Source organism: Misgurnus anguillicaudatus, unplaced genomic scaffold (genome assembly GCF_027580225.2).
Source record: "Misgurnus anguillicaudatus unplaced genomic scaffold, ASM2758022v2 HiC_scaffold_28, whole genome shotgun sequence".
Classification (NCBI taxonomy): Eukaryota; Metazoa; Chordata; class Actinopteri; order Cypriniformes; family Cobitidae; genus Misgurnus; species Misgurnus anguillicaudatus.
In genome coordinates, this window is record NW_027395278.1 from 181,286 (window position 1) to 194,309 (window position 13,024).

At 38.1% G+C, this 13,024-nt stretch overlaps 1 protein-coding gene across 5 annotated transcripts in view; it reads left to right on the forward strand.

The window, feature by feature from the left end:
- The window catches only part of LOC141349049 (alpha-(1,6)-fucosyltransferase-like), a 128,133-nt gene that overhangs the window by 95,528 nt on the left and 19,581 nt on the right, over positions 1 to 13,024 (forward strand). For all 5 annotated transcript variants that reach the window (XM_073864777.1, XM_073864778.1, XM_073864779.1 and 2 more), the window contains 3 exons: positions 5,103 to 5,221; positions 7,174 to 7,336; positions 9,422 to 9,536. In XM_073864777.1, the coding sequence (XP_073720878.1) occupies positions 5,103 to 5,221; positions 7,174 to 7,336; positions 9,422 to 9,536 (397 nt within the window). The remainder of the gene's footprint in view (positions 1 to 5,102; positions 5,222 to 7,173; positions 7,337 to 9,421; positions 9,537 to 13,024) is intronic.

Below are 13,024 nucleotides of genomic sequence, written 5' to 3' on the forward strand. Positions count from 1 at the left end.
ACTTCTGGCTTTGAAGCCCCCAAAATTGCACCCATCCTTCAAATAAGTAATCACACGGCTCCAGTGTATTTAGATAAAACGGCTCATTCTAAGGTCATAAAAACCACTTACAATTAGGGATGTCCCGATCCGATATTCTTGATCGGATGTTCCTGATCCAGACTTTTTAGCTGGATCGGATTGTGGAACGACAACGTGACCGATACAATTCCAATACTGTGCATTAGCCGTGATTGTTACTGACAAGCTATTTAAAGGACAAAGTATTATAAAAGACCATAAACGTTTTATGCACTATATTCATAGTCTTTTAATACACTCAATAGCTTTATGTGAAGTAACAAACGCACATTTAAATATATTTATTTTTACGGAAACTCTGTAACTTACTTTCAAACTGAGTTAATCCACTGGTGATGCGGACGGATAAGACGCCTCATTCACACACGCACACACAAGATGACTGTAGTAGGCTATTTTGAAGATCTGATTTATAAAGTCTCAGTAAGCCATTGGATGGATGCAATTCACTATGTGCTGAGCACATGACGCATCTATTCTCTTTGTGTTTTAACTTTCCATTGCGGAGCGAGGATCTCCCTGTAAGGATGCTTCATGTGCATCAATTCTGCGCCCAGAAAGCCCATAAACGTAGCGTGTATATGACTAAGGTGCATCAATTCTGCACCCGGAATGTGCATAAATAGTCAGGTCAAGCGCATAATTCCCAAAATAACCATCTGCACACTTAAAGGAACAGTATGTAGGATTGTGGCCAAAACTGGTATTGCAACCACAAAACTTGTGGCCAAAACTGGTACTGCAATCACACAACTGGTGGCCAATACACAAAATGACAACATACTCTTGTCATACTGTTGTCAGTGATATAAGTATTTGAAATGAAAATGATTTCTTAATGTCTAGTGACATATCTGGGCCATTTTATGATTAATTTATATAAATTTCTTACATTCTGTTCCTTTAAGCTTTTTTACTATGACAGTTACTAGATGTAGCAGAAAGCACTATACGTATTTAATTACAGAAGTATCAGGCAGGTATCGGTATCAGCTGATATTTGGAATTCTGGTATCAGATTGGAAATGAAAAGGTGGTATGGGGACATCCCTACTTATAATATAGTTATGCATTTTATATTGCAATTGTCAAGAGATCCTTCTAAAACATATACATTGCACCTTTAAATCTCACTGAAGATTTTTCATTTCTATGAGTGATCTCACAGAGCTTTGCAATGATTTTTATAATTGGCCAGCCACCCAGCCAATAAATGCAGCCCAGGGGGCATATACATTTGAGGTAGGCACAGGATCCCTCACCTCCGAATATATCGCCATAGCGACGGTGAACTGTGAAATTCGGTGACAGTCCATTAGTGCCTCCTAAATGTGACTAATTACACTTGGGTGTAGGCTGAGCCTTTTATTTGGTTGTCCTGTTTGCCAGAGCTGTAATAAAATACATCAAACTCTAATTAGCTGACATGTAGGTTGCTCACCCCCACGCACACACATCATGAAAATGCCCAAAACTATTCTACAAAGTACTCCTTGTACCAAAACTTACTGTACATGCTTTCTTATGATCCAAAACGCATTTGTTTAACAAACGTGAGATCTTTAAGAATCACTCTCCTTAGGTTTTGCATATAAAGACAGGCACACATCAGAACCACAAACAAACATTGGCACACTTGGGGTTTTTACACCGTATTTATATAATACACTTTTTTATAGTAAGTGGACTAACAGTACTTACCCAACAAAATACTGGTAACAACATGGACTTAATAGGTGTTGGGTTTAGGGTTAGTACTACAGTTGCATAGGTCAGTTCTGCTTTTGTGGTTCACAGTGGGCACTGTGCAAAGACACAGCTTGTTTTAGACATTCGTCCGAAACACCCTCGTAGTTTTATCATGAGTTAATTTTATTCATTTAGCAGACGCTTTTATCCAAGCGTTTAACATTTTGTCTAGAGAAGCTGTTTTTTATGGAGTCAACTTCTCATTTATTCATCACCACACAACTAGGCCAGGTAGAATGTGAACTTATTACAGGGACAATCCCGTGGGATTAACGCGAGGTTAAGTGCCTCGCTCAAGGACGCGGTGATGGATCGTGATTGGCTCCCAACGGGAATCACACCCGAAACCTTTCGGTTACCACCCCCAAGTTATTTTAACCGCTGCACCACACGACCCCAACCCCAAAAGAAATAATTTATTTTGTGTTTTTTATCCGCACACACACCAGGTATCACACAAACCGTTGTCCAACACATCACAAATAACTGCAGAGGTTGGACGTCTATCTTAGTGTACTGTTCTGTCACTCTGACATTTGTCAGAAAAAGCCGAACCCGTAGCCGACAGCAAGCCGTTGGTTGTTTCGCCTGAACGTATGACAGTTTTATGCATTTACTTTCCATCTTCACACTTTTTTTGGTCCCATCTGTACGCGTACGTGTGCGCGGGCGTCCTACTTCAGTACATGTGTCTCTGTGGGCTGGTACATCAGCAGAAAACACAAGGCCTCATGGGATTTCCATCACACCTCCCTGACAGTCACTTTCACAAAGCGCTGTGTGTTTCTAAATGTTTCTCTCTGCCCCTGCTGTGACTGATGCGTCCTCATTAGCTAGTGATGGCTGGTTATGTAACGCCACATGATGAAGCTCAGGTGTCGGTGGAGAGGTGATATGTGAGGAGAAAGAGAGAGAAAGGTCAGGGGAGTGAATAGCAAAGCCTTTATTGTTGTCGCAGGCTTAGAAATAACCGGATTATAGAGATCATCCACTGTTTCTTATAAACCCAGCATGGGGGGCAGCTTCAGAGGTTTGTGGTTGTAATGTGGGCATTCAGAGTGACGTTGGTGTCAAAACTGTTCACAGCAGCTGTCTTAAAGAGATAGGTGTGCCAAAAATGGAAAGTTTGTCATCTTTCACCTTTAAATCAGTCTAAACCTGTGTGACTTTATTTAGTAAAAGGATGAGTTGAGCAGAATGAATATCTTCTAAATATAGTACTACTTGGATTTAATTGGTTGAGTTACTTCAACATATAGAAAAGTTTTTTCAGACAAGGTCTCAAGGTTTGCTGGTTAGCATGGTGCCCTTAGCCCCTGCTGGTTGATCCCATAACTGCACCATTGTGGTATGTGTGCAAAAAGCATGTTCCCTTTCAGTCGGTCACTTCGATGTTAGGTCAAAAAATTGGGAACTCGCTAAAGAGACCAATCCACTATGAGTGTAACTATAAAGAGCCAATGAATATTGGCATGCAGTATTTGCATTTGCCGACCACGCCCCACTGGGGGTATAAGTAGACGGCAGTTGCACTGCATATTAGTGTTGGGCGATATTCCTCATTTTGAGATCGTCCTATCGTCAGGCTGTGAGCTCGCCGATACACGATAGTATCGGGGGGCGGGGCAGTAGTTTACTCATTCATTTATTTTTGTTCATTTTTAAAGGTGCTCTAAGCGAATTCATGCGTTTTAGACCATAAAACATTTTTTTGTTACATACAGCAAACATCTCAATATTTTTTTTTTTTTTTTTTAGTTACATTTGAAGTGGATTGGTCCCTCTAGCGAATTCGTCTGTCATCGACGTGGCATCTCCGTTCCCAACCTTCAGGAAACAAGAGTTACATCCGTAACTTAGACGTTTTTCATTGACAGTCATATAAAAGTATTAGTGTGTTTATATGAAGTTTTACAAGCCACATCGTTATATTATACTAAATGTATATATGTATACTTTTTGCGTATTATTTACTTTTAAATGACCATCAATAGAAGAAAGAAGTAATGATTTTTCCAGGGCCCAGAAGGTCCTATTACAGCAGCTGTCACCAGAGACTAACTAGCCCTGGTTATCCAGCCAAACCTTGACCCCTTGGATTGAATGTCACAGACATTGACATCTCTATTAATATAACTCTATTAAGGTAACAGACACGCGTTCACATACTGTATATACCCGGGCAGATATGTTTCAGTCCTTAACATTGATAAATAAGTTAAATGGGTTTTAGTTGTCTTTAAAATTGTGTGTTTCAATGTTTTCCTGACATACAATATCGCTCAAACATGAACCAACCCCCCTCCCCAAATGCACACAAACTCTACATCTCTCATTTTCTTTCTTACTCACATTTTGTCCTTGACCAGCCAAGAATGATATAAATGTTTGACATAGCAATTTTTCTCCCAATTTCATCATCCCTTCACCATTCACACTCTCGCCCATTCTTGCTCTCTCTCTCTCTCTTTTTTTCTCTATCTCTGTTGACAGACATCCATATGACCATTTGCATCCAGGTGAAATGGAAATGCATTTTTTACCGTTTCAACACACGCCTTCCCACAAATACAATTCCATCCTTCTTCGTCTCCGATAAGACTTGCTCTCCTCATTTTTCCTCTCTCCTTTTTTCTCTATCGGTGTCTCTCTCTCTCTATTTCAGGTGTGGCAACGTTTCACAATGATTTCCATTCACGTCAGACGCATTTCAAATACGGCTTAGATTTCCACTACAAACCCACAGCAAGGACACAGTGGGCGCATGAGAAAAGAGGATGGAGCTCTGTGTTATGCCGTGTGTGTGTGTGTGTGTGTGCGTGTCTACTAAAGTTACTCATTTCATAAATTAACTGCAGGTTGAAGGGGTGTCAAGTAATGATGGAGGTTTGGGTCTTCGGATGTTTGTCTCTAATAAAGTTTATGAGATGAAAATTTGTGTGTGTGTGATAGGTGATAGGAGCCTACGCAAGCTCAGGTCAAGTGTTTGTGTGTCTATATATGTGATGAATAGCTCCTGCCACCAAATGAATTGCCCGCAGTGGCTGCCGCAACAGATCATTGCATTAAATTGGCACTGGAAGCAAGGAGCATAAGAGCAAAGACCCCTGGGAAATTAGCCAACCACAATTCACCTTGACCCAGTAGGCCAGACTCTCACATCCACTTTCACTCATGCGGGCGCAAATCTTCACAAGTGTGAACGCAAAACTGGTCATCATAGTGCTACCCCAGGTGAGTAGCATGCTAACATCTCTCCCTCTGTCTTTCAGGTTGCCGGATGGACAAGCAGATGGTGGTCCTGGAGCCTTGGGTAAATTACGTAACCTAGAAGAGCAGCTGATCAGAGCTAAGGAAAAGATCAACTCTTACCGGAGTCTCCCTGCTGATGGTATGTGATCACTTATATGTTCAGCTAGCTAAATAACTGTTTACATCAACAAAATTTACAAAACCAATGTCACAGAAAATCAATGTTCATTTTTTGAAAGTATAAAAACACATTTACACGATTTGTAAGTTTATTAGAATATAAATAACACTTTTGGTTGATATGTGTAAAATTAATAGCCTTAAGAGCCTTTTAATATAGATGAAAGCATATGTGTTTGTGGGCTCACCCTCACAGTGAAGGACGGTCATATGATTATAAGTTGTCCTCTAAGCATCACCTACACTGTTTACCACATGCACGCACACATATGACCTTTAAAGGGACACTCCAATTGAAAATATGCTCATTTTCCAGCTCTCATAGAGTTATTCATTTGATTTTTACCGTTTTGGAATCCATTCAGCTGATCTCTGGGTCTGGCACTACCACTTTTAGCATAGCTTAGCATAATCCATTAAATCTGATTAGACCATTAGCATCGCGCAAAAAAAATATCCAAAGCGTTTCTATATTTTTCCTATTTAAAACTTGACTCTTATGTAGTTACATCGTGTACTAAGATTGACAGGAAATTAAAAGTTGTGATTTTCTAGGCCGATATGGCTATGAACTATACTCTTATTCTGGCGTAATAATCAAGGACTTTGCTACCGTACCCTGGCTGCAGAAGGCGTAGTGATATTACGCACTGCCCGAAAATAGTCCCCTTGGTTACTTTCCGTAGCAGGGGACTATTTTGAGGCGCTGCGTAATATCATTGCGCACCCTGCAGCCATGTTACAGCAGCAAAGTCCTTGATCATTACTCCAGAATGAGAGTATAGTTCCTAGCCATATTTGCCTAGAAAATCGCAAATTTTATTTTTACGTCAATCTTAGTACACGGTGTAACTACAGAAGAGTCAAGCTTTAAATAGGAAAAATATCGAAACTCTTAGGCTATTTTTAGTGCGATGCTAATGGTCTAATCAGATTCAATAGATTATGCTAAGCTAAAGTGGTACTGCCAGACCTGGAGATCAGCTGAATGGATTCCAAAACGGTAAAAATCAAATGTTTAACTCTATGAGAGCTGGAACATGAGCATATTTTAAAAAATAAATTGGAGTGTACTTTAAACGTTTTGGTCACTTAATGGGAAATGTATAATTTTTAAACCCTTTGGAGACAGCTGTAAGTACACCATGGATTATCCTAAACATCTGTGAGTCTGGCGCTATCAAAGCATCTTACCAACCAAAAACTGTTTGCCCAACCAATAGCAGACCAGTTGCCACTTGCTTTGATAGTTTGTACCATAATGTAATGACATTAATTCATTGTGTATCCAATGCAATGGGCCCCAATATTGTAAGACTGTACTGTGGGAATCCTGGTTAAGAACCTGTCCTTACTCCTGTATAATGACCCCAAACACACACTCACACCCTCTATGGGGTGTTTCTGGGTCAGCAGCTCTTTTTGTATTGCAGGGATCTTTTGTGTGGCTGTCTTCTCAGGAAGCATTAGTGTAACACTATATAGATCACAAACGTATGCAGGGTTGTCTTACAGCCACTGATAGCCTTATTCATTTACAGTACACTGCACACATTTACATGGCTGCAGTACAATGTACACACATCTTTACACTGTCTGTATCGTTTACACTCAGGGGGGACAGGTGAGGCCTAGTGGTTAAAGAGTTGGGCTAGTAACCTTAAAGGTAGCCGGTTCGATTCTCAAGGCCGGCAGATAGCGACTGTGGGCTACCATACTTAACAATCACGTCACTTTCAGTTTACATGACGCGTGTGGGCTAACTTTTCAGCAATGTAAATAGTTATGTGTGCAAAAGCTACACCTACACTGAAATTGGTCAAAAATTACTTATATTAAGAAAGAATTTCTTTCTATAACAAACCTAAGCAGTGACCAGTGCCGATGACTGTTTGCATGTGTTTCCTTTAGGCCCAGGAAAGGACCAGGAGGAGTTAAGGCGAAAGGTAGAGAACGGCGTTAGAGAACTGTGGTATTTCGTACGGAGCGAAGTAAAGAAACTCGGACAGGTGGAGACTGGAGCTGTACAGAAACATGTCGACACTCTCCTGCAGGACCTGGGACACCAACAGAGGTTATACACATACACATCAGCAGTTCACCAATACCGGGATATTGAGATATCCATAGAGAACTGATTTATATTGACATAGCTTATAATTGATGAGTTTTAGTTAACTAAATATAGACAACAACATAAACAAACGTCTTTCCCCACCATTGAAGAGTTATCTCATCAATTAAGAGAAAACGCTCTCCTGCCAATGACGAGTTTTTACAGCAAACCATTTTTACGTTATTATTCACTAGGTGGCGCTTTTACCCAACTTATAAATCACTGAAGCATCCACTGATTCAAAAACAGTAAAAATTCTGTGTATGTTTTGATCTTGAATCTTATCTCTAACAAAAGTCCTTTACAAAAATGCAATAATCTCTGCTTTTTGCTCAATTTTTTTTATTTTTTAAGAAACCTACCCATATTTGAGAGGCAATAAAAAGAAAACAAATGAAGATAGGATGATTTTTTTTTAAGTAGAGGGTCTGTTCTTTCATTTAATTTATCAAATAAGTTTTTGGTGTCCTCAGAGTATGTATGTGAAGTTCTAGCTCAAAATACCAGATAATTTATTATAGCATGTTAAAATTGCCACTTTGTAGGTGTGAGCAAAAATGTGCCATTTTTGTGTGTGTCCCTTTAAATGCAATTATCTGATCTCGGCACTAAATGGCAGTGCCGTGGTTGGATAGTGCAGGTTCAGGGGCGGTATTATCCCATTCTGACATCACAAGGGGAGCCAAATTTTAATTAACAATTTTTTCACATGATTGCAGAGAATGGTTTATCAAAACTAAGTTACTGGGTTGATCTTTTTCACATTTTCTAGGTTGATAGAAGCACTGGGGACTCAATTATAGCACTTAAACATGGAAAAAGTCAGAATTTCGTGATACTGTATGTCCCCTTTAATAGCATCAATTTTAATATTTATTAAAAAAATTATATTAGCTTGGCTTCTTTAATGTATGTTAAATATTTTAAACAATGATAAAACATATCAACAAGTAAAATAAAATAAAATAAAATCAACAAGGAGAACAAAAAAGTTTTGAGTAGAGTACATCAAAAAGTTGCCCTCCAGATGTTTTCCAAATGTTTTATTCATTGTGTAGCCCTTGCTCAGAAAAAATTTGAAGACCTCTGGTCTATATCATTCACACCATGCATCATTTATATGTGAGGTAGTAAAAACTGACTACTGGTTGATATGTATAATACTTTTGAAAACTAAAATAGAAAAAAATCGAAAATTAACTAAATTTGAAATTGTGGCTAATATGTGACACTGACTTTGAAATTCATAATCTAATTTGAGATACGTAATATCAAAGTTTGATTTCAGTCATTAATTTCACATTGATATCAATCTATGGCATTGCCTTACTCAGTCAATATTAAAGTTATAAAGGTTATATTTTCACAGAATGTGCTTTACATTATGTAGGATGGTTTTATGTAGAAAACAATAAATCACAAAATAAGACTTTTATTCACAAAGTGAGTCACGCATTATTTGCTTTTAATACTGACCTTATACCAGTACAGACACGACTGCATTACAGTATTACAATCTGACACATATAGCTAGAAGTGAATAGCTTAGCCAGAAGTGCTTGCCTTAATATGCCGCACTTCAGTAGAATATATTAACACACACACTTTTCACGCTTAAGCTTACGTTCACTCGCTATAATCATGTGCTACATTTCATTACTGGGAAAAATTCTCTCCCTCTCTAATCTCTTTATAAACAGCTATAATCTCACGGGTTTGTAATGCCATTACCGAGCTTTAATGGGTGTGTACGTTTAGATCAGCGCATTTGCTCGCACTTCAGAAAAAAGTTGCCCGCGTAATGCCGCACAGCCGCTAACAAATGATGTCATTAATAGAGCGATCATAATTGCATTGTGGATGATTAGCCATGCTCGACCCGGCTGTGGTTATAACGTGGCTGCATGGCTAATTCAATATAATGTGTTTGTTTGGAAAATGCTCTTTAATTGGCCGTAATCAATAGGTTTAACTAATAAAAGATGCAACTTAGTTTGAAGTTGTAAACTGTGTTCATTGGTGATACCTGTTTGTGATCTTTAGGTCCGTCATGACTGACCTGTATCATCTGAGCCAGGCAGACGGTGCTGGAGACTGGAGAGAAAAAGAGGCAAAGGAGCTCTCTGACCTGGTGCAGAACAGAATCACGTACTTACAGGTAAATCAAACACACACTTCTCATTGAGGTGGTTGTACACTGCAAAAAAAAAAAAAAATTCTTAGTATTTTTGTCTTGTTTTTAGTAAAAATATCAAAAAATTCTTAAATTAAGATGCTTTATCTTGACCCAAGAAAATAAGTCTAGTTTTTAGTCCACAAATATCAAATTTAAGTGGATTTGTGCACAAAACAAGCAAAAAAAATCTGCCAATGGGGTAAGCAAAAAAATCTTGAACATTTTTGTGATACACTAAATTCAAGGAAAATTTGCTTACCCCATTTTTTCCCCCACAAAATCACTTGAATTTGACATTTTTTGTCTAAAAACTAGATTTATTTTCTTGGGTCATTTTGCTCATCAGGAAAATACATCTTCATTTAAGAATTTTTTGATATTTTTACTGAAAACAAGCTATAAGAAAATTTTCTTGAAAATCATTTTTTGCAGTGTAAGTAAGTATTTTTACATTTATGCATTTGACATATGCTTTTATCCAAAGCAACTTACAGTATACATATTTATGGGTGATTCTTGCGAAATCTATGAGGTGTCATGAAACATTTTGATAAAAAAGGTAAATGCAAAGTAAGATTATCAAAATAAGAAGCATACAGTTACAAACATCTCTTCATGTACTATTTTGCACATGATTTCAAATGACATTATACAAACCAATTTTGTTTTTTTTTTCACATTTAAGGGAAAAAATGTCATTACTGCAACGTGTCCATGACTGGATTTGAGTTCTTTGACATGGAAATATTTATAATTAAAAAATCAAAAAAATAAAAAGCTTTAATGCATGTTATACTATAAACATTTACAGTAAAGAAACATGTGTTATTTGGTGATCATTGGTAAATTTAGAGACAATAATAAGGAATACAAATGTGTCCAAGACCAGTTTTCTCATCCTCCGCAACAATTTTCAATCATTGTTTAAGCCTTCAAGGAACTAACATTTTCAAAAAAAAAAAAATTTGTTGGAAGGGACATATTTGACTGTGACACTCAAGATGGCTACCAGGTAAGCAGTTCTTATTTTTTCTCTTCAGATAAAAGTTAAAATTTCGTTTGTCATAGTACCTAGAAAACTTTTTAGTTCTCATTACCGAAACATGATTTTGTAAATGCATATATTTAATCATGTTGCGGTAATGATAATTTTTGATAATGATAATCTAAAAATGTAAATAATTCTATAGAAAATATTATTAAATCCTCTAAAAATAATGGTTTGGTTCAGACCTTAATCTTATATGTGCAAAAAAATTGGCTTCAAGGCTTTTTTAAAATTCTGATGCTGGACACCTTCTAAATCTGAATTTCGTGAGAATCACCCATATGTGTCCCCTGGGAATTGAACCCATGATCTTTACATTGCTGACACACACCTCTACTAATTGAGCACCTCACATTTACCACATTTGTGAGACATTGTTGGTCCTCTTTATGGGATGCTGGAGTATCTACCAGGCTTTTTAACTAGCTAAACCGCCAGGTCAAACAGATTAAGCAAAAGGAATGCTGGTTAACCAGATTTTTTCTTATGGGTTTGTTGGTCCACCAGCTAGACCGGTCCCAAACCAGCATTAATCCACATAAGCCAGCCTGGCAAACCATGGAAATGCTGGCCAAAGCTTGTCTTTCAATCCATACTACATTGTTGTACTAGCCTATATTTAATAGAGCATTTTCACTGTGAACTGTGTTTTTCATCTGTTTTTCAATAAACACAACAGTACCTTACCCAATAATAGTGTACTGTACCTCCAAACAAAGATTTAACAAAATATCAAAAACTATATACGGAGTCCAAATATAGCAACATTTTGTTAAAAAAATCATATTAGTAGACGTCTAATCTTTATATTGGTGAAAGTGTTTTCTCTCGCTGTCTAGGTACAGCACTGGGTCCATCTTTCACAGCCTCATTTACATGTGTATGACATCTACTTTGACTAGAGTCTATAGCGGAACAATTGCACTTACTGTAAACACACCTCCTGCTTTCCTCTCTAAAGGCTTTATATCAGGATATAGGTGGTGATTATATTGCAGTTGGTGGAACAGAAGCATATTGTCTATCTCCAACTGTATATTGTTTTTCTGCACTGAAGCACACAGTTTCAAGCAGCAGATCTGAGCTAGATTGTGTGTTTAACACCGCAATCCACGTGGCTCCCGTGGTAAGAATTTAAACCGCTGTCAAGTTATGACCGGAATGTCGGACGCATTTTGTGGGCCAGATAATAGATAGTTTTACCTGACGATCTGCACTTTTGTGACAGATTTAATCTTACGTTTAGTAAAGAATGTTAAAGAGATAGTTTACCCAAATATGAAAATGTTGTCGTCATGTGCACACCCTCGTGCTGTTCTAAACCTGTATGAGTGTCTTTATTCTGTTGAACACAAAGGTATTTTGATTAGTGATTTTCTGTTTGTCTCTTATTTACTGTAATATCATTTGTGTTATATCGACTATACAGCTTTCTTAATATAGGCATTGGCCATAAAAAACCCATATCTATCGTCCACTAATTATGACATAGTTGACGGCATAGATATGTATAAAGGCTAGATGTGTTACGGCGGAGTCTCTAACGTCATCGCCTGGCGGCCATCTTACTTCAGACAGCTCGCTCATTCGTAGCATTGTGTTTAATGGTGCAGGTACATTGAAAAAAATGATTCATTGAATTTAATCAATTTTTTTAAGGTAAGTGGTTGCAATCAATTTATTTAAGCTACATTTAAACAAAAGTTTTATATTTTATTTTACTTAACTAATCTTTTTTGCTTAAAGGATAATTCCGGTATTTAACACTTTGAGTCTCATTTCTGGTTTGTTTTGGATGAACTACAGTGATGGACACAGAAATTTTGACAATGGGTCGAGTCTTGACTTTTCGACTCATGTAGAAGCGTCTCTTGACTGCTTCAGAATGGAAGTCAATGGCCATGCACAAACGTGTCATTAAAACTAGGGATGCACCGAATCCAGGATTCGGATTCGGCCGAATACTGGGCTTTTTGACGGGGTTCGGGTTCGGCCGAATCCTAGATTTTTTTTCGCCCGAACCGAACCCTAGGCTTGCGCTACGCTAGTCGACGTCACGCGGCCGTTGATTACACACATCGGGTGCTGACGTGGAGATGAGCTTTTTCTTTCGGTGAGCCTTAGGGGCTGGACACACCAAAACTTTTAAACACGGCTGAAAACGCCTTGAGGACGCCAAATGCCAGCTGTTTTTCAGCCGAGCGCTTGGTAGCTGTGATGCTTCAGCTGTGAGCCGGTTGGTTGCTGTGGTAATGTCCCGCCCCTCCTCCACTGTAATTGGACGGCCGTGTGAAAACTGACATTGACGAGCGGAGCTTCTCACTCAAAGTTAAATATAGTTTTCAGCGCGGAGCTGCTTGCTTATTGGAAAAACGAGCGTGTCGCAACGCAATGCTTTCATTAAGCATATGCTTATGGTAAT